Source organism: Dama dama, chromosome 16 (assembly GCF_033118175.1).
Source record: "Dama dama isolate Ldn47 chromosome 16, ASM3311817v1, whole genome shotgun sequence".
Classification (NCBI taxonomy): domain Eukaryota; kingdom Metazoa; phylum Chordata; class Mammalia; order Artiodactyla; family Cervidae; genus Dama; species Dama dama.
Window position 1 is genome coordinate 2,649,080 of NC_083696.1, and position 22,428 is coordinate 2,671,507.

The window sequence follows — 22,428 nt, forward strand, 5'->3', positions numbered from 1 at the left end:
TGCCTCCCTCCTATCTCCACATTCCATCTGAATGCCACCTTTTCTGCAATCCTCTCTTCTCAACTCAAAGCTAGAGTTGCCTCTGAATCACAGGTGAAACTATACCTTTCTAGTGGCATTTATTTCTCCTTTTGTCGCATTTAAACAACTTTGCATTTTGCCCACTACTTTTTCATTTACAAAGCACAGCTCTTTACAGCGCTGTTTGGGCCTCATCTCTGCAGTGGTCCTGTGGGACAGGGTAGTCATTCACCCTCTTTGAACAGACAGGGAATGTGGATTCCCAGGGCACTGGTTCACCCGGCATCTCCCTTCCTCTCAGAGACAGAGCTGAACTTGAAGCCAGGACTCCTCCAAATCCACACGCAGCTCCACGCACCACGCCGCTCATGTTTTTAGCCCTGTGCTGTTGCTGCCTGGGCCAACCCCGGACTCCCCCTTGAGACTGTGAGCCCACTGCCCCCAGTTCTAGTCTCCCTCCTGCGGGAGGAGGGGGGCACTCAGTGAGTAAGTGATTTCTTGGCAACGTTACAATAATCACTTATTGCACACCCACTGGCTGCTGCAGGCTTTGCATACATGAACCCCAACCCTCCCAACAACTCTAGACGAGGAGACTGAAGTTTGAGCTGAGGTGCTTTGCTCAGGGTCCCACAGACCCCGTAGTGGAGCTGGCGACTGTAATCTCTGCCTTATGCACAAGAAAGGTAGACCCAGCCAGCCAGAGAGACCGTACCCTAAGGCCCACTCCCCCGAAAGTGGGTCCGGATGCGGACATTTCTGCCCATCCTCCCCAGGGCCAGGGCCGATAATGACTGGAGCCATGCCCCTGGCCTCAATCCGCTATTCCTACGACTCTATATGCGCTTTCACCGTGTGCCACTTTTCAAATGTTGTGTGTGTGTGTGTGTGTGTGTGTGTGTGTGTGTGTGTGTGTGTGTTGGGGGGGGGGGGGTGTTTCCAACTGTATCTGTGTGTTGCGTTTCTCCGCTTCGCGCTTTGGGCAGTCTGCTGTTGGTCTGCCGTTTCTCTGGCGCGTCTGTGTTACTGTGTCGTGACTCTACGCCTGTCTGCTTTATCTGTCTGCTTTGTTGTGTCTACGCTGTGTACACTCTTGCGTATCTGTGTCTAGACTCTTCACCGTGTGTTGTGTTGTGTGGATCATGTGTGTCCAGCTTGCGTTTGTGCCGTGCGCTGTGTCTCCAGGCGGGCCTTCTCCGCTGCAAGCGCAGGACGTTTGTGTGTTTCTGTCGTGCGAGTCCCGTTTGGGTTGTTGCAGGTCTGTCTGGGCAGCGCGTCCCTGCGCCTCCGCACCTCCCCGCTGTGTGCCCCGCCAGCTGACGTCTGCGCCCGGCGCGCAGAGCTGGGCTTCCTCGACAAGTGTGTGCCGGCCCCGGGCGCCGCGCGCGCGCGCCTCCGCCGAGTGGCCGCGCCGGGGCCCCGCGTCCGTGTGCGCCCGCGCCGCGTGTCTGCGCCCGGCGCGCGGTGGCGGAGGATGCGCGCCCGCGGGGGCGGGGGCGGGGGCCGGGGCGCGGCGCGGGGGCGGCCCGGGGGCGGGAGCGGGCGAGCCGGCGGGCGGGCGGTGCGGCGGGGCCCCGCGGCCGCGGGCTCCAATGGCGAGGCCGGCGCGGCCCCCGCTAATTACATAAGCGGGACGTCAATAATTCGCGGGAAAACGCGAAAAAGATGGCGCCCCGCGCCCGGGGGGCCCCTTCCTGAGCGCCCCGGCCCCTCCCTCCTCCTCCTCCGTCCCCCCTCCTCCCCGCGGCGCCCCCGCCCCGCCCCGCCCCCGCCGAGACCCCGACCCCGGCCCCACGGGCGGACACTCGGCGGGGCAGCCGCGGGCCGAGCGCAGCCGCCTCCGCCGCCGATGCGCCTGGTGGCCAGACTCCAAGTGGGACCGGCGGACACGCAGCCTCGCGGTAAGTTCAGCGCTGCAGGCGGCCGGCCCGGGCCGGGGACTCCTCGCCACTCTCGCCTCTGCTTGCAGTCATCCCTCTTTCGGAAGTTTCCCTGGACTTTGGCGGGTCAAACGCCTTGGGGCGGGGAGGGGTTTTGGACTCCTGGGAGATGCACGCCTGGGGGGCGGGGGGTGGTGGAGAGGGGTGAACGGTGTCCACGGGGCGGCAAGAGCCCCGCCCGGGTCCCCGAGCCTTTGGGGTGGGGGGGAGCCGTGTGTGACAGGTCGCTATTCCCGTGCCCCAAATCTTTACTTTTCCTGCTTGGTGGGGGGACGGGCCTGGAGACCGACGGGGCCGTTTGGGATTTTGCTCACGTCCGAAGTCAGGCTGCAGCAGGATGGGGATGGGGGGGAGGCCTGGCGTCGGAGCGATTGAAGATCGGAGCGCTTGAACCCGAAGGGGGGTCCTTCTGCAAGCGTTTTCCCCTCCCGAACACCCTTTTTAAAAAGCCAACGGCCGCCCTGGGAGAGGCCCCGGCGCATGAATCATCCTCGCTTCCTGCCCCCGCCCGGCCCCGCGCTCCGGGTGCCGCGGATTTGAACTGGACGCCGACGAGAACCCGCAAACAGGCATTTCTTTGCAGATGGGTTTGAATCAGCCAATCACAGCCCGCGGGGGCCCGCTCCGGGAGGATGGAGGCGCGGGTGGAGGGGGGGGGCCCGCCACCCGAGGGCCCCCGCCCGGTCAGGGAGGGGGGTGCGGCGACTGGGCCTGCCCCCAACGGCGCGGCGGGGGGGGGAAGTGTCAGTTTGTGAACCTGCCGCGGGCCCGGGCCAGGCCCGGCGGGGCAGGACCTTGCAGCGCCCGGCAGCCAGGTGGCAGGGAGAAGGCAGAGATTTGGACCGCACACCCTGCCCAGCGCCTGTGCGCTGTGCGCTGGAGAGGAGGGAGGAATTGGGGGGGGGGGGGGGGCGCGGTGGAGGGAAGAGGATGCGGCCGCGCCCCCATCTGGACGGTGCAGACCCCAGCAATGGCCTGCGCGCCCCGGGGACCTTGACATGCACACACATGTGCTCCGTTTCCTATACCACCGCCACGAGGCTGTGGGCATCAGACACCGGCTCACAGGAGCACACGCGCACTCACGCGAAAAAACCACGCACGCCTGTCTGCCTGTAATCTACAGGTAATCGTAACCCCAGGCGCCCAGGAGGGGGCTGGAATAGCGGGTGCCCAGGAGAGGGCTGGAATAGCGGGTGCAGGGAACAGAGGCCTTGCTTTGGCTTAGCGGAGAGGACTGGAGCCAGGTGAGCCCAGATTGAGGAGGAGGGGGCCTTGGGGTGGGGGCTCTGAATGCCACTGAAGACTTTGGGGACCCACAGAAGGTTTCTGGGAGAACAAGAAGATGGGAATTGTTGGCCCTGGGGAGGAGTCTGGTGGGGAGGCAGGAAGATGGGGAGTGGCCTGTTTTGTGCTGTGCCTCGGTGGTACCATTCTGCATCCCAGGTGCTCAGCAGCTGAGTGAGCATGAAACAGCCATTGAATGAATGAATGAATGGCCCAGGCAAAATGAGGCCTGAACTCAGACCAGGCCAGGGAGATGGACAAGAGGAAGCCAGCAATCACTGTGCTTGAAGTTGGCTGGTTGTGGCAACTCATCGGTTGGAGAAGTCAAAGATGCTGGGGTGTTCTGGGGACCAGAGTAGTGCCGTTAGCAGGAAGTGGGGAAGCAGTGGGAGCAGTGGGTTTCATAGAATGGTGAGAGACAGATGTAGAGGGGTTGGCATGGTGATGACTTCACTGCTTGGAGCCAATTTGCATCTGAGTAAAAGCATAAGTGAGTTTAAATGTCCCAGCATTGGTTTCCATTAAATCATCCCATAATTGAGAACAGAAAAGGAGATTATAGAAGACACAGCTGGCCAAGTCTATACCAGTTCATAAACCACCAGGAGTTTTGTTTGCTAGGTGAGTTTTCTCTAGAGAGCTCTCAGGAGGGGGCAGGGGTCTGAAGACCTCCCACTGCTCTCCTGGAGAAGGCCCTCCACTCAGAGAACATGGGGCATATTTGCTTTAGGGATAAAACCTCTGGCTCCAAAGCCACGGGGTATGGTTCAGATCCCCCCCCCCCCCCCCAACACACACCTGGGCAGGGGGATTTTGCTCTGCGTTTGGTTGAAAGAGCCGTTCTCTGTACAAGGCTTCGTGGTAGGGGTGGGGCAAGTGCAGGACTTAGAACCGGCCCACCTGGTTATGGACCATGGCTCTGCCTCTGACCCCAGAGCCACTTCCCCTTGCCAGACTTCAGTTTCCTGACCTGTAAAATGGGAATAACAGTGACAGCCTTGCAGGTTGTCAGGAGAATCCAGTGAGATGATAAAAGCATCTGGCCCAGCGCAGGTTACATGCATGGTTGCTGCTTTCCTTTCTCCCCTCTCTCCTGAAGTAAGGAGTAAAAACCCGATCCTTTCTCTTCCAGTGTCAGTGGAAGCTGATGGAGAATCGAGCTCTGGACCCAGGGACTCGGGACTCCTATGGTGCCACCAGCCATCTCCCTAACAAGGGGGCCCTGGCAAAAGCCAAGAACAACTTCAAAGACCTGATGTCCAAGCTGACGGAGGGCCAGTATGTGCTGTGCCGGTGGACAGATGGACTGTATTATCTTGGGAAGATCAAGAGGGTAAAGCCTTCCTCCCTGGCCCCAGTTCCCCAGGCTCAGCATCTCTCTGCTCAGACCAGGGGTGGAGGATGGGAGATTGCTGGCGGATTCCTGCTGTTCCCTCCTGCTCCAGACTGAAAGTGGAATGAGGTGGAGCTTGCAAAAGCAGGTGCCATCCTTAGGGCCATCATCCTTAGACAAGTGCTCTGTGAGCCTACAAAACAAAACAAAATCAGGTTGGAGAGATCACAGGTGATCATTTGGCTTCCGTATTCCCACCAGGTTGCCGTCACCTAGCCCCTCGCTCCTCAACTCCAGGGAGTGGGCGTGCATAACCTTCCGGACTGCCAATCTCCTTCTGGCCTGGCTCTACTTTTTGGAGCACAAAGTGACTCTTTGTGACCCCATGGGCTATTCCAGTCCATGGAATTCTCTAGGCTGGAATACTGGAGTGGGTAGCCTTTCCCTCCGCCAGGGGCTCTTCCCAAGCCAGGGATCGAACCCAGGTCTCCTGCATTGCAGGTGGATTCTTGGAGCACAAGAAGGGAGTCTAATCTCTCTGCCCTGTGAGGGCAGAGATGGGAGAGGAAGACCCTGTTCAAGTGGCTTTTCCCCAGCTACTGTCTCACACTGTTCCTCCCTCTCTCTGCTCCAGGTCAGCAGTTCTAAGCAGAGCTGCCTGGTAACTTTTGAAGATAATTCCAAATACTGGGTCTTATGGAAGGACATACAGCATGGTGAGTATTCCTGTGATTTCAGGCACCTCTGCCCCACCCCTGGTCCAGTCTCCTCTCCTACCTCCATTTTTTTTTCCTTCTCTCCTTCTGTCTCTTAACTTCTGGCATCTGGCCTTGTCCTTGGAGATTACCAGTTGTACATTTACATGAAAACTCATTTATGACATCTGTCATCCTCTTGAGTATTCATACCTCATGAGGGAGGCAGGCAGATGGAGAAGGCAGCTTGAGGAGGGGTGGGAGAGCAGGGTTGTGTTCCCTGCTGCCCAAAGCTCTGGGTCACTCTGGGGCTAGGAACAGAAGGGGCCCAGGCAGTCGGAATTGAAACCTTTCGATGTAAGCACAGTGTCCTCTTATCAGCATGTTAAAAGAACTAGGAGGCAGTGCTCTCCACGGGGAAAAGACCCAACAAGTCTGGAGCAGGCAGGGTGGTGATGGACGTAGCAGGATGGAGCTGGGCCCGTTTCCGGGGCTGAAGGGAGCTGGGTTGGGTATCATCCCTGCCCTCAGAGGGCTGACACTGTCCTACAGAGATGACAAACTGGGGGCATTCTTGCCACCATTCTCCCCTGCCATGTGCATGACAGACATCACTGATCAATCACAACGCTCCCAATGAGTTACCATGTGAGAACAGAGCTTTTTGCCATTTATGCTCTAACAGGAGGACTGACATGGTGGTATGTGAGGAAAAGGCAGGTTTTGGGGCCCGACATTCCATGGATCAGGCTTCCCCAGTGGCTCAGCAGTAAAGATTCCACTTGCAATGCAGGAGACACAGGCCATATGAGTTTGATCCCTAGGTCAGGACGATCCCCTGGAGAAGGGAATGGCAACCCGCTCCAGTATTCTTGCCTGGGAAATCCCGTGGACAGAGGAGCCTGGAGGGCTACAGTCCATGGGGTCTCAGAGTCAGACACGACTGAGCAACTACACCACCACCAGCGCTGTTGAGTTACAGGAAGTCAGTTTCTGAAGAATTTGTTACCGTAAGAGATGATTTCAGGAGCTTGCCAAGCAAAGACCACAGGATCCAGCCAGTTAGAAGAGTGTCCAGGTTGCCTTGTTCTCCACGATGTTGTGACTAATGCAGACTGATGCTTCTCCAGGCCCTTGAAGCATCTAGGGCTAAATGTACTATTTAGCCTTAAATGTACTATTTCAAGATCCAAAGCAATGAGGGTCTCCTGTCCTGGGCTGCTCCTCACGGAGGACAAGGGCCCTCTGCATTCAGCCGGGATGACAGCACAAGGCCAAAGTCGCTGCAGGTACCGATCTGGCTTCACGAAGCCAGTGGAGACTTACTGAGACCCACGTCCTCTTGGTCCTCTTGGGAAGTATAACTGCTGTCAACTGGCAAATGGTCATTTAGTATCTAATAAGTAGTAGAAGAATGGAAAGTAACACAGTTACAATAATAAGCCGACCTATTTTTATTTCCTTTTCTAATCATATGAATGTGATTTTACATGAATTCCTGAGATTCAAATTTTTCATCTTTTAAGTAACTGCTTTATTTTCCTGGGATCATATTCAGGAATAAGAGGCAAGAGACCATTTATTCAGCAAACATGTCTTGAACACGTGTGATGCGCCACACCCATGTGAGGTCCTGGGGACACAGATGAACAGATATCTTTCCTGTCCTTACCGAACGTTGCATCTGCTGAGGGAAATGAGACTGAAACACACATGAAAACATACTTACTTTATTCACTCAAACCCTTCACACACAAACACATGTTTATTCTTCAGTAACATCAGACTTCAAAGAAAAAGAGAGACAGAACCTGTAGATTAAAAGCAATTGAACAAACTTAAAATTGTTATGGACCGTTGAGACATTAGAAATGTGAACACTGAATTTGTTGATGATATTAAGAAATTATTTTTAATATTTGGGTTCCATAGAGGCACTAGTTCTTTTTTTTTCTTTAAGAGAGTAGTAGTTTTTCAGAGACGCCTACTGAAATATTTATGGAAAATGATTGGGTATTTGGGGCTTGATTCACCATAAAACAGGAGGGGTGGTGGGTGGGAATATAGTCAAAACAAGACTGTCTGTGAGTTTGTGACTGTTGATAAGAACACGGAGTTTCACTATAACATTTTATTATTATGCCATAATAAAAAATGTTTAAAAGTTATTTAACATAAAAAACTTGAACAAATCAAGTTAAATTAAGCAGGAGAGGCAGCATGGTATTGTCAAAAGAACAAATGATTTGGGGGACTTCCCTGGTGGTCCAGTGGCTAAGACTCCGTGCCCCCAACGCAGGGGACCCAGGTTCAATCCCTGCTCATGGAAGTAGATCTGACACGCCTCAACTAAAAGAGAAACCTTGCCACAATGAGTATTAAAAGATCCTACATGCTGCAACTAAGACCCTGCGTATCCAAATAAATAAATACTAAAAAAAAAAAGACAGCGGATTATTTGGGACTTCCCTAGTGGTCCAGTGGTTAACACTCTGGTCTTCCAATGCAGGGGGTGTGGGTTCAATCCCTGGCTGGGGAATTAAGATCCTGCATGCCTTGAGGCGTGGCCAAAACAAAACAAAAATCAAACGAGTTGATGTCAAACAGCAGTGGATTTGAATCCCCCTCCTCCTGCTTTCCAGCTGAGCAAGGGACTTCACCTCTCTGAACCACAGTTTTCCCCACCTTTAGAATGGGGTACTGGTCACAGGCAGCTCAGAGTGGTTGGAGAGGTTCAATGAGTCGGCCTCTGGGGCCCAACACTCAGACCCAGAGGCTCGGCGCCTGGACTCTGGTTTTAAGACCCGTCATTCCCAAGAACCCAAGCTGACCACGCAGGGCCCCTTTCTTTCAGCTGGTGTTCCAGGGGAGGAGCCCAAGTGCAACATCTGCCTGGGGAAGACATCAGGGCCCCTGAACGAGATCCTCATCTGTGGGAAGTGCGGCCTGGGTGAGTGTGACCAGACCTGGGGGTCTCCGTCCCCCGCTGGCTCGGGAACCGCTCCACGTCCAATCCCCGGGGCCTCAGCTGGCTTCCTGTTTCTCTTGGCGGGGTAGAGTGACGAGGGGCCAGTCTCTGGGAGTGGGGGCCCAGGGAGGTGATCCTGGGGGAGAGCTGGGGCTTCTGGAAAGGGAGAGAAGTTAGGCGCTTTGGAGCCCCAAGGGGTGGAGAGGATGGGTAGCAGAGGTGGAGCACAGAGGCTGAAGTCAGACTTTGCCTGCTTCCTGCGCTGGGCCCATGCTGGCTTTGAGTGGCCTGCTCGGACCCCATCTTGGCGGCTGTGCCAGCCAGTAAGTACCCCGGCAGCTGGCAGGCACACGGCTCCTAGCACTCACTGCTCCCTCTGGGCACTCACTGCCCTCCTTTGCCCCCCTCCTAGGTTACCACCAGCAGTGCCACATCCCCATAGCGGGCAGTGCCGACCGGCCCCTGCTCACACCTTGGTTCTGCCGACGCTGCATCTTCGCGCTGGCTGTGCGGGTGAGCCCTCCATCCTTCCCACCTTGCCCGCCGCACCCCCCCCCCCCCCGCCCTGCCTTGCAGTCTGGAAGCCCAGAGACTCTCTGGACTCAGGCCTGACTCCTGGTCACAGCACCTGGCTTTGGAGGCAGACAGCGGCTGCTGCTTACCGGCTGTATGCCCTTGGCCCGGTTCCTTAGCCTCCGCTGCTAAATGGATACAGGCTTGGTGTCAGGCGTAGGAGGCCCCCAACACATAGGGCTTTGCTAATAACAGAAAAACCCATGAGCACCCACTGTCGATATATATTGGCTCTTGTGACTTTTATTGGTGTGCTTATTCCTGTTAATACTATTGAAAATGCAGATCCTTGGGGATAGAGAGAGGGTGGATCTGAGATTGATGAGAAAAGGCTCCGTGCGTTTCTGACTACATTGGAAAGGCTTGTCCCACCTGGTCCGGCCTTAACCTTGATAGCCTTGATGGGGATCCACGTGTGGCCCAACCGGGACCCCCGGCGGGTGACTCGGGCCCTCATCTCCCCGCAGAAAGGCGGTGCGCTAAAGAAGGGCGCCATCGCCAGGACGCTGCAGGCCGTGAAGATGGTGCTGTCCTACCAGCCGGAGGAGCTCGAGTGGGACTCCCCGCACCGCACCAACCAGCAACAGTGCTACTGTTACTGCGGCGGGCCTGGAGAGTAAGGCCGCGGGGCGGGGCGGGGCCTCCGGTGGGCGGGGGCTCCAGGGAGGCAGGGGCGCGGCTGGCTGGCGTAGCGAGACCCCAAGTTCTGCTGACAACCACTGGGGGTCTGAAGGCCGTGCTCGCGACCTAGCTGGGTGATTTGGGCAAATCACCTGAAGTGCTTCATCTCTCAAGTGAGATTAATCACCTTGGCCCCGTCACCCTCTGTGGGTGTTGAGGGGCCTTTGGGATAGCGGGTGGAGACAGAGAGACCTTTGCAGCACTGAGGCGGTGGTCCTCAGTGCCTACCGGGCATTTGCTCAGGTGACTGTCAGATATGCATCTCCCAGGGGCTGCCCCAAAGACTGAGTAGACCTGGAACAGGTCCAGGAATCTCCTGCATTTTAACCCAGAGTCCAGGTGATTCTGATGCAGGTGGGCCATGGACCACACCTGTCAAGGTGTGAACCTATCCTTGTTAATTAAGAAAATACCTTTTTTTGGTTTTCATTCTTACTCAGTGAGTAGTTGTTGAATGGTTGTTACAGGATGGATACAGCCTCAGGTGAGGGGCTCACAGGAGCCTTTATTTTCCCATGAAACGGCCTGGGCAAACCTTTCCCCATCAGTGGTGTTTGGGAAGCAGTGTGTGGGGCATAGACCCGAGAAGGGGGCTCCAGTGTGTAACCAAGAACGTGGGCTCTGAAGTCAGGGAGGCGAGGATCTGAGTCACTCTCCACCCCTTGCCTCCTGGGTGACCTTGAACAGGTCACATCTGTAAAATGGGAACAGAGGCCCGTGTTTGGGCCCCTCCCCAGGTGGTGAGAGCAAATGATGCCATGTTACGTCCTGCCGCTCGGGCCTCCCCGGCCCAGCCCAGGGCTCGGTAGCTGTGAGTCCTCTTCCCTCTCCCCCGCTGGAGGGCAAGTGTGTGCTGGGGAGGGTTGCTGAGGCCGATTCCCGGCCGGGAGTGCGGGCCTGGCTGACGCTGGCCCCTCTGGCTCTCCAGGTGGTACCTGCGGATGCTGCAGTGTTACCGCTGCAGACAGTGGTTCCACGAGGCCTGCACCCAGTGTCTCAACGAGCCCATGATGTTCGGGGACCGGTAGGTGCTTGTCTGCTCCGACTCAGCCTCAGGGTTGTGGCGGGGGCGGGGGCAGAAGCTGCAGCAACTCCTTCAGATTGCCTGCCAGACCCCAGACCCCTGGGCTCCGGGACAGCATAGCCTCCTGTCTACGGAGGCTGCTCAGGGTTGGGAGGTCTTCCCAGCAGAGGGACCGGCTGGACCACATCCCCAGTCTCCACTGACGTGCGGCAGACCCTAGACAAAGCCCTGCCTTCCCCAAGCCCCAGTCTCTTGAAGGGTCTGGGAAGCAGGAGGGACACAGGCCTGCCCCACCCCTGCCCAGGATGGTTGGAGGAGCCACAGGGGGGATGGATGACTTGATCTGGCCTCTAACAAGGGGGCTAAGCTAGTGGCAGGCATGTGTGTGTCAAACCAGATATTGTGTGTGTCTTGGTTGGTGTCTCATGTGGTTTGTGATTGAAGTAGGTGCACGTGCGTGTGTCTCTCAGGCAGAGGGGAAGAGGGGGCCCCTGCAGCCCAGCCTTGTTCAGCTGCCTCTGAACTCAGCCACAGTCCAGGGCAAAGCTGTTTGGGGAAGGGTTTGAGGTAGAGGTTGGAAGGGGTGGGGGAACAGCTCTTGGTCCCTGTTCTGTCCCATCTTTGTCCGCTCCTCGGAGGGAATGAGGACAGTGCTGACCATGGACAGCAGGTGGGGGGCGAGGGTGCGGACTCCGGTGGGCAGCAGAGCCCCTCCCACCCCTGGGCCTCTTTTCTCCCCCGACAGGTTCTACCTGTTCTTCTGTTCCGTGTGCAACCAGGGCCCCGAGTACATCGAGAGGCTGCCCCTGCGATGGTGAGAGGGTGGGGCTTGGCCCAGGCCCCCTCCTGGCCCCTCTCCACTTCTCCCCTCCCGCATCTCCCCAGGAACAATCCTGCCTCCATCCCCCAGATCCCAGCCTTGCCCCTGCCCTTCAGCCTGGAGCCAGGGCGCTGCAAGCCTGGCTTCCCAGGCTGCCGCCTCACCCGGCCCCACCTCCGCACACCCTTGCCCAGGGTTGATGTGGTTCACCTGGCTCTCTACAACCTGGGCGTGCAGAGCAAGAAGAAGTACTTCGACTTTGAGGAGATTCTGGCCTTCGTTAACCATCACTGGGAGCTCCTGCAGCTTGGCAAGGTATGCACGGCCGTGGGACGTGAAGATGGCGAGAATCCTTTCCGCAGTGAGGTGCCCTGAGTCCATAGGGGTGAAGGCTGTGCCCGGGGTCACACAGTGCAGAACTAGGGTCTGGGTCTCTGAGCACAGCTCTTCGGGGACACTGCCTGTCCGTGAGGGCTGCTGAGTAGAGACCAAGGTTGAGTCTTTGAACTGCTGTATCCCTGAGTCCAGGCTCCTGAGCTTGGGCCCTGTAAGGGGCTTCCTGCCCCAGGCTTTGGTAGTAGGTGGCTTAGGGCCTCACTGACTCAGCTGTAGGGAGCTGGGGGTCAAGCCTGGCTGGAGAAGATCTCTGCAGTGACCCACTCCAAATTACCTGGCTAGGATGGAAAGTGAAGTGGGCCTGCCCCCTGCTGGCCGTACTCTGAATAGCAGCGTATTCAGGGGTATTCACCAGGGGTCCGGGGAGCTGGGAGTCTCGCAGTGAAGTAACAGACCAGAGACTCCCAGGATTTCAGAGGTGGAGAGCCACTTGCTGATGATCGCACAGCTTTGGAGCTGAGCCAGGGCTTCCCCAGCCACTTCCCCGGCAGGGCCAGCCTTCCGTGACACCCTCAGACCCTCTCCACCACACCCAGAGGGAGGCGTCTTCTCCACTGACTGCCCTGAATCATTTCGTGAAACAGGGATTTTTTTTTTAAGTAATCTTTATTCTTGGCAGAACTTTCTCGTGTAATAACATCTTCATTTACAGTGTTTGATAATTTATAAATGATGTACATATTATTAATGTCAAGCCCTAAAAGACAGGTAGAGCTGATATTTTTTTAACAAGTTTTTTTTATGATTTATATATATAAAAAAACCCTACATGCTCCTGGTAGAAAATTTTCAAAGTACCAAAAAGTATAAGAACGTATACCTAAAACCATCCATATGCCTGCATCACACCACTCAGAGACATCTACTAACGCACACATGTTTTTCTTTTTACATGAGATTATACAGTATTTGCATTTTTTAATTGAAGTAGAGTTGATTTAAAATATTGTATTAGTTTCAGGTATATACAGCAAAGTGTCTCAGTTATGATTTATGTATATATTTGCAGATTATTTTTCATTTTAGGTTGTTACAAGGTATTGAATATAGTTCCCTGCACTGTACAGTAAATCCTTGTTGCTTATCTGTTTTATATATAGTAATATGTATCTGTTAATCCAACATCCCTAATTTATCCCTCCCTGCATCCTTTTCCTCTTTGGGAACCGTAAGTTTGTATGCATTCCTGCTAAGTCATGCAGTTGTGTCTGACTCTTTGCAACCCAATGGACTGTAGCCCACCAGACTTCTCTGTCCATGGGATTCTCCAGGCAAGGATACTGGAGAGGGCTGCCACGCCCTTCTCCAGGGGATCTTCCTGACCCAGGGATCGAACTCTCATGTCTCCTGCGTTGGCAGAGGGTTTATTTACCACTAGGGCCACCTGGGAAGCCCAACCTTAAGTTTGTGGGAATGTAAATTGGTGCGGCCACTATGGAAAACAGTATGGAGGTTCCTTTAAAAACTAAAAACAGAGCTACCCTATGGTCCAGCAACCCCACTCCTGGGCATATATTCAGAAAAGATGAAAACTCTAAGTTTAAAAGATACATGTACCCCAGTGGTCATAGCAGTACTATTTACAATGGCCAAGACACAGAAATAGCCCAGGTACCCACTAGTGGATGATTGGTGTAAGAAGACGTGTAAATATGAAAAAGGATGAAAATGTTACCCTTTGCAGTGCAACATGAATGGACCTAGAGAATATCGTACCAAGTGAAGTCAGACGGGCAGAGAAAGACAAATACATCACTTATATGTAGAATCTAAAAAATAAATAGACCTGTACATAAAACAGACTCATGGTATGTACAAATTTAAGTCAGTTTTTTTCAGTTTACATTATATTGTAAATACTTTTCCATATCATGAAAGTTTTTATCAACATTTTTCATGGCTGCATGGGTTTCCTCCGTAGTTTACTTACTTGTTTCCGTCCTGCTGGGCATATAGTTTCCTCCCCCCCAACATTTTTCATATTTGCCCATCATTAGGAACATGCTGCGGTGAACTTTTTTGTATATAAAACTTTGTTCGTGTGTCCTGTCCGTACGATAGGATCCATGAAGCACCATTACTGGGTCAAGGGCAGGGACATCTTTAAAGCTCTTGATACATTTACGACAGGAGTTATTCTCCTCATTTACAGATGGGGATGTGAGGTCAGAGAGGTGAAAAGACGTGTCTGAGATCATGGAACGAGTCAGTGGTCCTCACCCGGAGGACTCAGAGCATCCGAGGGTTGAGGGGCAGGAGGGGACAGGGACTGAGGCCGTCTCGGAGGCCACGTGCCGGGTCTGACTGTCTGCTCCCCCGTAGCTCACCAGCACCCCTGTGACGGACCGAGGACCGCATCTCCTCAATGCACTGAACAGTTACAAGAGCCGGTGCGTACGGGGAAGGGACGGAGTGCTGGCGTGGGGGCAGGTGGGTGGGCAGGAACGATGGGCTGGATCTCAGGCGTCTTCCTGCCTTGTTGCCTTTGTACCAGCTGTGCTCCCCTCTGGTCTCCCTCTGCTTCTCTGTGACTGTATCACGCATCCTTCAGGATCCAGGGAGCACTCACCTTCTTTGGGACGCCTCCCCTGACCACTGCAGCAGCCTGACCCTTTTTGCTGCTGGGTCCCACTCCATAGGGAGCTGCCCGCCTGCTCTAGCCATCTGGGCTTCTGGGCCAGGCCCGGAGGCCTGGATGCATCAGCTTGGGTGGGCTGCAGCTGCCTAACTGTCCCCAGCCTGTGACTTCCCACCTAGACTATTGAGTTCTTCTTGGGACACACGTGTCCGCACCACAGGGAGCGCCCAGGCTCCTCAGCTCGGCAGTCTGGGCCCCGTATATCAGGTCCTGCCCACACCTTCTGCCACGGGCCCTGTGGTGCTTTGCGCTGAGTGCCAGCCGCTCTGAACCCTCTGCTTCCCTCCCCAGTGGTCTTGCTCACACTCTCACCCCAGACGCTCCTCAGTCCCCTTCATTCATCTGCGGCATCAGCGACTGTCCATTGAACTGTGTCAGCCCTGTGTAGGTGCTGAGGCCACAGTGAATAGGACACGGTCCCTGACTGCTGTGAGACCTCCCCAGGCCTCACTAGAGAGGGTTATCCACTCTGTCTTCCGTCTTCTCCTACTCTGGGGCCCAGACACAGCCCTACCTACGCTCGAGCGCATGGGGCCTCCTGCCGTCTCCGTGGACAGTCTCCTGGGGTAGGACTGCAGCGAGGCCCCTCTGAGGCCCCCAGGCAGCTCAGCCAGTGACGGAAGGGTGCAGGAGCTCTCCGGATCGCAGGGCTGTGGCGCCCTGTGTTTCCACCATAAGGGCCCCCTGGGAGCGGGGTGAGGCCGTCCTGCAGGCAGAGGTCTCCGGGGGCTGGTTGAGGCAGAGAAGTAAGCGGGGAGGAGCGCGACGCACGAGATGCGGAAGGACAGGGGGGAGCCGCCTCAGCCCCCATCCCACAGGCTTTGCAAGCTCGGGGTCTCCACGGGCCGCTCTGGATTTTAGCTCTGGGTCCGGGGAGGCGGAGAGGGAGGTTTTTAACACTTGGCTCTCCTCCCCAGGAGGATGGACGGACAGGCTCCAGAGCTTTCTCCTCTCCCTGCCCACCCCCAGGTTCCTCTGCGGCAAGGAGATCAAGAAGAAGAAGTGCATCTTCCGCCTGCGCATCCGCGTCCCGCCCAACCCGCCCGGGAAGCTGCTGCCCGACAAGGGCCTGGCGCCCCCCGAGCTCGGCGCCGCCTCCGAGCTGCGCAAGAGAGGGAAGAGCAAGCCCGGGTCAGTGCCCGGGGCCCCAGGGCGGGGCCGCGGCCGGCTGCAGCGCCAGCCCCTCCGCGGGAGCAAGGCAGGCCTGCGGCCACTTGGTCCCAGCCGAGGCGCCCTCGTGGGCACCGCTGCCTCCACCACAGCCCCTCGACGGCCTTGCTCAGAGGGGAAGGCGGGACCCAGGCTTGCTGGCTTAGGGCCGAGGCAGCGAGGCGAAGGGCAGGGAGAGTGGGGAAGGGGTCCCTAGCGCTCCCGGCTTCTTCCCAGGGGGCGCTAGTGGTAAAGAACCTGCCTGCCAGCGCAGGAGACATAAGAGACGCGGGTTCGATCCCTGGATCGGGAAAGATCCCCTGGAGGAGGGCATGGCAACCCAGTCCAGTATTCTTGCCTGGAGAATCCCCACGGACAGAGGAGCCTGGCGGGCTACGGTCCGTGAAGTCACAGAGTCGGACACGACTGCAGTGACTTAGCCGCGGCCGCGCTCCCGGCTGAGCCCAGCCCCCCTTCCTGGGCGTTGGGGCGGGGTTGGGGGCAGAGCTCCTGGATGCCTGGGTGAGGAGAGGTGCCACCACACCCGCCTCCACCTCGCAGGCCTGCGGCCCCAGAGGACCGCCCCCGCTTCCCCAGGGCTCCCCGGGAAGGACAGCCATCCCCACGGTGTGACCCCACCCGTCCCCCGGGGCCACCTCGCCCCGGGCCTTCGGGCTCTGACTGGGCCACCCCCTCCTGTTTCTGTCTCCACAGTCTGTTGCCTCATGAGTTCCAGCAGCAGAAAAGGCGAGTGTATAGAAGAAAAAGATCAAAGTTTTTGCTGGAAGATGCTATTCCCAGTGTTAGTGTCTCGTTTTCTCGCTCTCCACTTGCACACGCAGGGTCCACACCCACTGGGGGCCCCGGCACAGAAAACTGGGTCTCCCAGACCCCGGGACTCGCCACGTCCCTGAACAGGGAACTGGTTCCTCTGGCAGCTGGTTCCACGAGGAGGGGGTTCTCCTGAGCACCCAGAGTGGGGCTGGGCCAGGGCGGGTCGTAGCCTTGCCCCAGACTGAAGCCCCGGAGGGCAGTGACTCTGCTGAGGTCACACCCCAGGCGGTGGCGGAGCCGGGCCCAGAACCAGGGCTCTGGAGCGCTTTTGCATCCACACTGGAGCCCTCGCTGTGGGCAGTAATATGAGCAGTGCCTCACGTCTCCCCTGGACCGTTTATAAGGCGCTTTCACAGTCCTCGGGCTTCCCTGGCGGCTCAGCTGGTAAAGAATCCGCCTGCCATGCGGGAGCCCTAGGTTCGATCCCTGGGTTGGGAAGATCCCCTGGAGAAGGGAAAGGCTGCCCGCTCCAGTATTTGGCCTGGAGAACTCCACGGACTGTGTGGTCCGTGGAGTCAGAGAGTCGGACACGACTGAGCGACTTTCACAGTCCTCATTCCCTTCTGCCATGCTGACACCTCTGGGAGTCAAGCTCGGGAGGGGCCGTTACCCACCTCTGCAGTGGAGGTAACCGAAGCCCAGAGATGGGCCGGTCGGACAGTCAGCTAGAGACAGAGCCAGGACTGGCACCGGCGTGCCCTGCCTCCACGGGCAGGACTGGAAGAGAGGAAGTGCCAGGCATGGGGAGAAGGGTGCTGGGGGAGGGGGCGTGCTGCTCACCGGCTGACCCCCTGCCTCCTGTGTCCACAGAGCGACTTTACCTCGGCCTGGAGCACCAACCACCACCTGGCCAGCATATTTGACTTTACGCTGGACGAGATCCAGAGTTTAAAAAGGTAACAGTGAGGGGCCCGGCAGAGACGGGAGTAGAACCGAGCAGGGAGACAAGACGCCCCCTATTTCCCCAGCCCTGCAGGGGGTGACACAGAGAGCCTTGGAGGATGGGGACGCTCCCCTGGGTTCGCCGAGTTAAAGGGTCTGCACTGCAGAAGGCTGCCTGAAGGGTCTTTCTGCATCAGGGTGTTCAGCCTGACACCTCACCCCCGCAAACCCCCAGAGGCCTGCGGGGATCCCGGGGATAGCCCCCCGCGCCCAGCCCTCCCTACTTCTCCTACACTCTCTCCCACTCCCCCCTGCTTCACACCTGGCACCAGACTGGCTGTGCTCACCCCACATTCGCGGTCCTCCAGGGAGCCGTCCCTGACCCTCCCCGGGCGCTGGTGGACGCTCTCTGCTCCACAGCACCTCGTCCTTGGTGCCCCCGTGGGTGGGACCACATCCAGCGGTTTTATTCTCCTGACTATTGACTATTCTCCTGACTATCTCAGGCTCTCCTGTAGGCATGGAGGAGGGGGGCAAGGGCTTTGGTCACTCAGGCCTGGGCCCCAGCCCCAGCCCCTGCTTGCCAGCAGCCAGCTGTGTGACGGTGGCGAAGTTCTCTAACCTACCTGAGCCTCCTCCACGGCCGCTGCGTGGCTGCTGGGAGACTCAGAGCCCTCTTTATCGTCTCTCGTCGTCACAGTGCTGTGTCGCCGACCGGGGAGGTGGTCAGGGAAGGCCTCTGTGACCGCTGGGGCTTTGAAGGCTTGGTGGGCAGGCAGTGGACGGGGGAGGAGGCGCGCCCACCGCCGTGGTGGCGGGTGGCTTGGTGGGAAGGGGCTTGGCCGAGACAATGGGTGCCGGGCAGAGGGGCTAGAGACGCCCGGGAAAGTCCTGGGGCGCTGAGGGCTGGCGGCAGGCTCACCGCTTCCTCCCTCTCAGCGCCAGCTCGGGCCAGACCTTCTTCTCGGACGTGGACTCCACCGATGCCGCCAGCACATCTGGCTCTGCTTCCACCAGCCTCTCCTACGACTCCAGGTTAGCTTGCCAGCGCCGTAGACTCGTTCCGCCTCCCCCTGCTCCCACCTGTGACGGGGGGCTCTCTGCTCCTGAATGTCGGGACCTGGCCGCCTGCCCGTGTGGGCGTCGGGCTCTGAGACGCGCTGCTTCTCCCACTCCTCTGCCCCTGCTGCTGCGTGTGTGACGCCTCTTGCCGGGCAGTTTCAGGTCCGGCTTCTGTCATTCTCGGGCTCTTGGCCACCACGTGCCAGGATTTTGTGAGGTCTGTGCCTCCGCCTGCAAGGTCCCCAGCCTTGGATCTAGGCTGTCTGAACCTAGTGTCTGTCTGCTGGGGGTCTCTCTTTAAGGAAAGGAGCCTGACAGAGAGGGGAAATGGTTTCCTGCAAAGTGTAAGGACTGGGAGAGGGGACAGAAGTCCCCAGGAGCCTCACGAAGGGTACCGTGTGCTTCACCACGGCAGGCCCTCAGCAGCAAAGGCAGGGGGGTGCTGCAAAGTGCACGGACCAGCTCTCAACCGAGGCTCCTCTAACTGTATTTAGGGCTGTCGTGGCTCTTGCAAGCGAGGAATTAAAAGCGTCATGCCCATCGGAGTACGTCTTGTCTCCAAACACCTCTGGGTGTCGTTCTCTGCTGCTGCCTCCGTGTTTTATCTCTCCTGTTTCTTAGGTTCTCACTAGTGCTTGGATCTGGGTTTCTAAGTGTCTGTGAACGTGTACCTCTTCTTTATTCTCTCTCCCCTCTGCCCTGTGGGGTGGGGGCGGGTGGTGTGGTGGAGACACGTTTGTTTCTTGGACTCGGGCAGCGCTGAGCTCCTCAGTATGAGAGTGAGGCTCTGGAGACGTGTGCAGCTAGGCTTGGGCCCCAGCTCCGCCACGCCCAGCTGGCACTGTCCCCCTCTGGGGCCTCCTCGGGGCTGCCGAGAGGATTCAGCGAGCTCAGTGGGGCCTGGGGTCTGGGGCCGGCGGAGCTCAGGGACGGGGCCTTGGGGGGATGACCCTATCTCATTCCCACCCTTCCCGCTCGCCCCTCCCCACACAGACGGACGGTGGGCAGCCGCAAGAGGAAGCTGGCAGCCAAAGCGTACGTGCCGCTGCGGGCCAAGCGCCGGGCAGCTGAGCCGGGCGGACGCTGCGCCTCGGACAGCAGCGCAGAGGGGGCCTCGGGCCCTGAGCGGCCGGACGAGGGCGTCGACAGCCACACGTTTGAGAGCATCAGTGAGGATGACTCGTCCTTGTCCCACCTCAAGTCGTCCATCACCAACTATTTTGGCGCGGCTGGGCGGCTAGCCTGTGGGGAGAAGTACCAGGTGCTGGCTCGGAGGGTCACACCAGAGGGCAAAGTTCAGTACCTGGTGGAGTGGGAAGGGACCACCCCTTACTGACCAGCCCCCCAAGGAGGCCTGGAGCCCTGGAAACCAAAGGAGAGGCGGTGGAAGCCACAGGCTCCCCGGTTCTCCCCAGGCTGCAGGAGGGAGGGAAGCAAGACAGAGTCGAGGGCCTGGCTGAACCCCGCCTGCCCGCCTGCGCCTCTGCTGTCCCCGCCTGCTCGGGGCCCTCAGGCTCACTGCCCCTTTGCCCGTGTCTCTGAGGTCCCGCTGGCTACTTCTGTCTCCACGTGCTCCCTCCAGCTGTTCACCTGTCCCTCTGAGTTAGCATCCCTCCTGGCTCCGCAGAGGCCTGAGTTTGGCCCCAGTGTGTCCGCTTCCCTTTCCCCTTTTGGGTGTGCGCATTTGCACACCCAGCCCTCCCCTGGACACCCTTCACACCTGACCCATCCTGGGGACCACGCCAGGACGACAGAAGTCTTTGAGAAAGACGGGGTGAAGGTGGGTAAGAAGAGGCCTTGTGGAGCACCTCTCCCCCGTTCCCACCCCTCCTCCTGTCCAGGGGAGGAGGTGGTGAGGGTGGGAGAACGCCTCTGGGAAGCCTGCAGGGCAGAGACCCTGCAACTCAGGATTTGAGGAGGAGGAGGCTGGGTCTCTGCTTCAGAAGGCAGAGGGCGCAGGCTGCAGTGCTGGCTTCTGAGACCCGTTTTCCCTTCTCGGGTCACGTTCCCTCTCTCTTGCCATGGAGCGGGCGCTGGCCTTGCAGACAGGAGGCATGAGGAGAGGCAGCCGGGTCCTGCTTGCTGCATCTCAGACTGTCTCCTCCGCCTCCTGCCACAGCTCAAGGGCGCGTGCACACGCACGCACGGGAGCGTCCATCTATGTGTGCGCTCTTGCCTCCGGGCTCACATGGGTCCCAGCCTCCAGGTGTACACACACCACACACACACACAGCCACACCTTCCTCGGGTGCCAGCCTGGCTCCTGTCCTTGCCTTTTTCTGGGCCCTCTTACGGGCGCCACGTGCTGCAAAGAAATGTGAAAGTCCAGCTCGGGCCGGTGAACCAGCTTGGAGCCAGAGGGAAGCACGGGGGACTCACACCTTCTTCCGTAGCCCTGCCCAGCTCTGAAACTGACAATCACTTTTGGGGGCAGGTTGGGATTTTTTTTTTTTAAGGGCCTGAGTCATTACGTCCCCTCAAAAAAAGGGAAGCTTTTGTCAGTGGGAGTACAGAGTTCTTAGAACCGACATTAAAACTCAGACCCGTCTGGAGGGAGATCAAAAGTGGGAGGGGAAGGAGACCCCTCATTTTCGCTGCTTCCGGAGGCATTAGAAACTGACTCACTTGATTGGAAAGAAGTGCCTTGACTGGGGCGAGGGGTGCACCAGATGGGGGCCAGGCTCGCCAGCTGCTGCTGCGGCCTCCGGCTTGGCTGGGTTTTGGAGGCTGCCAGCTGTAAGGCGAAGGGGGATGAACAGTGAGGGGGCAGCTGCAGGCCTGCAGCCGGTCTTTCCATTATTAGGCCACCCCCCATCTGTGGGCCCTTGGGGTTGGGGGGCGCTGAGCGCGCTCAGATGCCCCTTGCCTCAGGCCCCAGCAGTGCCTTTCAAGGGGGCCCTCACCTGCTGTGTGCAGCCTTCCCACTTCCTGTTTCCCAGCGTGGTCCAGGCAGGGACGGCTGGTTGGGCCCCGTTTGCTCCCGTCTCCGCCCCACCGCTGCTGACACTGACGCTCCCTAACCGGGGGGCCGGAGGAAGGGAAGCTGAGAAGCCAGCCCCGCCCCTGCTCCGCCAGGGCGTGGGACCCAGAGCCAGTCCCTGGCTTTCCACCTGGCCCCAGAGCACAGCAACCTCCCAGCTCTGCCCCCAGGCTTCTGAGAAGGCGCGGGACCAACACGGCCTGTCGGTGCCCCTGCGCCTCTCCTCAAGCTCCAGAGGCTCTGGCCTGGAAGAGGGGGAGGAGGGAGACAGGGCCTTCCCCACTGGGAGCTCAGCATGAGGCCTGGCAAGGGCTCCTGACTCCACGCCCCAGCGTTTCATTCCTACCTGGCGATAGCTGCATTACTGCCAACTGACCTTATAACCCTGTGCACCTTCAGAAAGATTTATGGTGTCGAATTGCTGCTTTTAATAACATTTGTTATATTAAAATTATAATTAATGTGTCTGATTTACAATTTAAAGGCTCCCTCTGAAAAATGACCCATCGTTGCTCTAGTGAAGTATCAGGAAGGTGATGGGAACGGTGGGGCCCCATCCCCTCTCTGATCAGCCTGCCACTCCTGCACCAGCCACCATATTCTCTTCGCGGTGATCTTACCTTTACCACTAGGACAGAGGACCTTTTTTCTGCTCTGACGACCCTACCCATGGGGACAGGAGACAGTAGCTGAGAGCCACAGGGACCCAAGCTGGGGCCGGAACTTAGAACGTGACCCCGTGAAGATGCTTGGGGCCCGCGTTGTAGAACCTCACTCTGCTTGGAGGCGCACGGCTAGGGATCCGAGGCGCATTCCCGGCCCCTCTGCCAGCTTCCTTTGCTTCAGTCCCCATCCCGCCCCCCACCCGCTTCACCTGCCCGGGAAGAATCCCTGCTGGTGTTCAGCCTGCTAGATGCTGCAGTAACCACCTCATAAACATTACAGATCACCACCTTAAATAAACCTCTGTAAGTTAGGGGTAGTCTGCAGAGAGAAAAACAGAGGGGAAGGGATAGGAAAAAGCTACAGGCAGGGGAAGGCCATGGGCCTAACTGAACTCTCTATTTCCAGAGTTAGTGTGGCCTGTTACACCCCGAGTGTTAATGGCTGACCTTAAAAACTGCTGGCCAATTCTTTACTGTCTG

At 57.8% G+C, this 22,428-nt stretch overlaps 1 protein-coding gene across 3 annotated transcripts; it reads left to right on the forward strand.

Annotated features, from left to right (window-relative positions):
• Positions 1-1,807: 1,807 nt before the first annotated feature.
• Positions 1,808-21,760, forward strand: PHF19 (PHD finger protein 19). Of its 3 annotated transcripts, none has more exons than XM_061163280.1 (15): positions 1,808-1,922; positions 4,381-4,581; positions 5,216-5,297; positions 8,131-8,226; positions 8,657-8,757; positions 9,285-9,433; positions 10,427-10,522; positions 11,268-11,336; positions 11,537-11,657; positions 14,061-14,128; positions 15,346-15,507; positions 16,240-16,327; positions 17,170-17,255; positions 18,181-18,276; positions 19,297-21,760. In XM_061163280.1, exons 2-15 carry the CDS (start codon positions 4,396-4,398, stop codon positions 19,637-19,639), a joined length of 1,743 nt encoding a protein of 580 aa, XP_061019263.1. In that variant the 5' UTR covers positions 1,808-1,922; positions 4,381-4,395; the 3' UTR covers positions 19,640-21,760. The 3 variants fall into 3 exon arrangements, with proteins under 3 accessions (XP_061019263.1, XP_061019264.1, XP_061019262.1); XM_061163279.1 differs by lacking the exon at positions 1,808-1,922 and adding an exon at positions 2,748-3,087; XM_061163281.1 differs by lacking the exons at positions 1,808-1,922; positions 10,427-10,522 and adding an exon at positions 2,743-3,087.
• The last annotated feature ends 668 nt before the right edge of the window (positions 21,761-22,428 follow it).

Bases quoted from the DNA above. Each gene is read 5' to 3' on its own strand.
- PHF19 (XM_061163280.1), top strand. From the start codon at position 4,396: ATGGAGAATCGAGCTCTGGACCCAGGGACTCGGGACTCCTATGGTGCC. The intron at 8,758-9,284 runs GTGAGCCCTCCA...ATCTCCCCGCAG, and splicing joins TCTTCGCGCTGGCTGTGCGG to AAAGGCGGTGCGCTAAAGAA. The intron at 9,434-10,426 runs GTAAGGCCGCGG...CTGGCTCTCCAG, and splicing joins TACTGCGGCGGGCCTGGAGA to GTGGTACCTGCGGATGCTGC.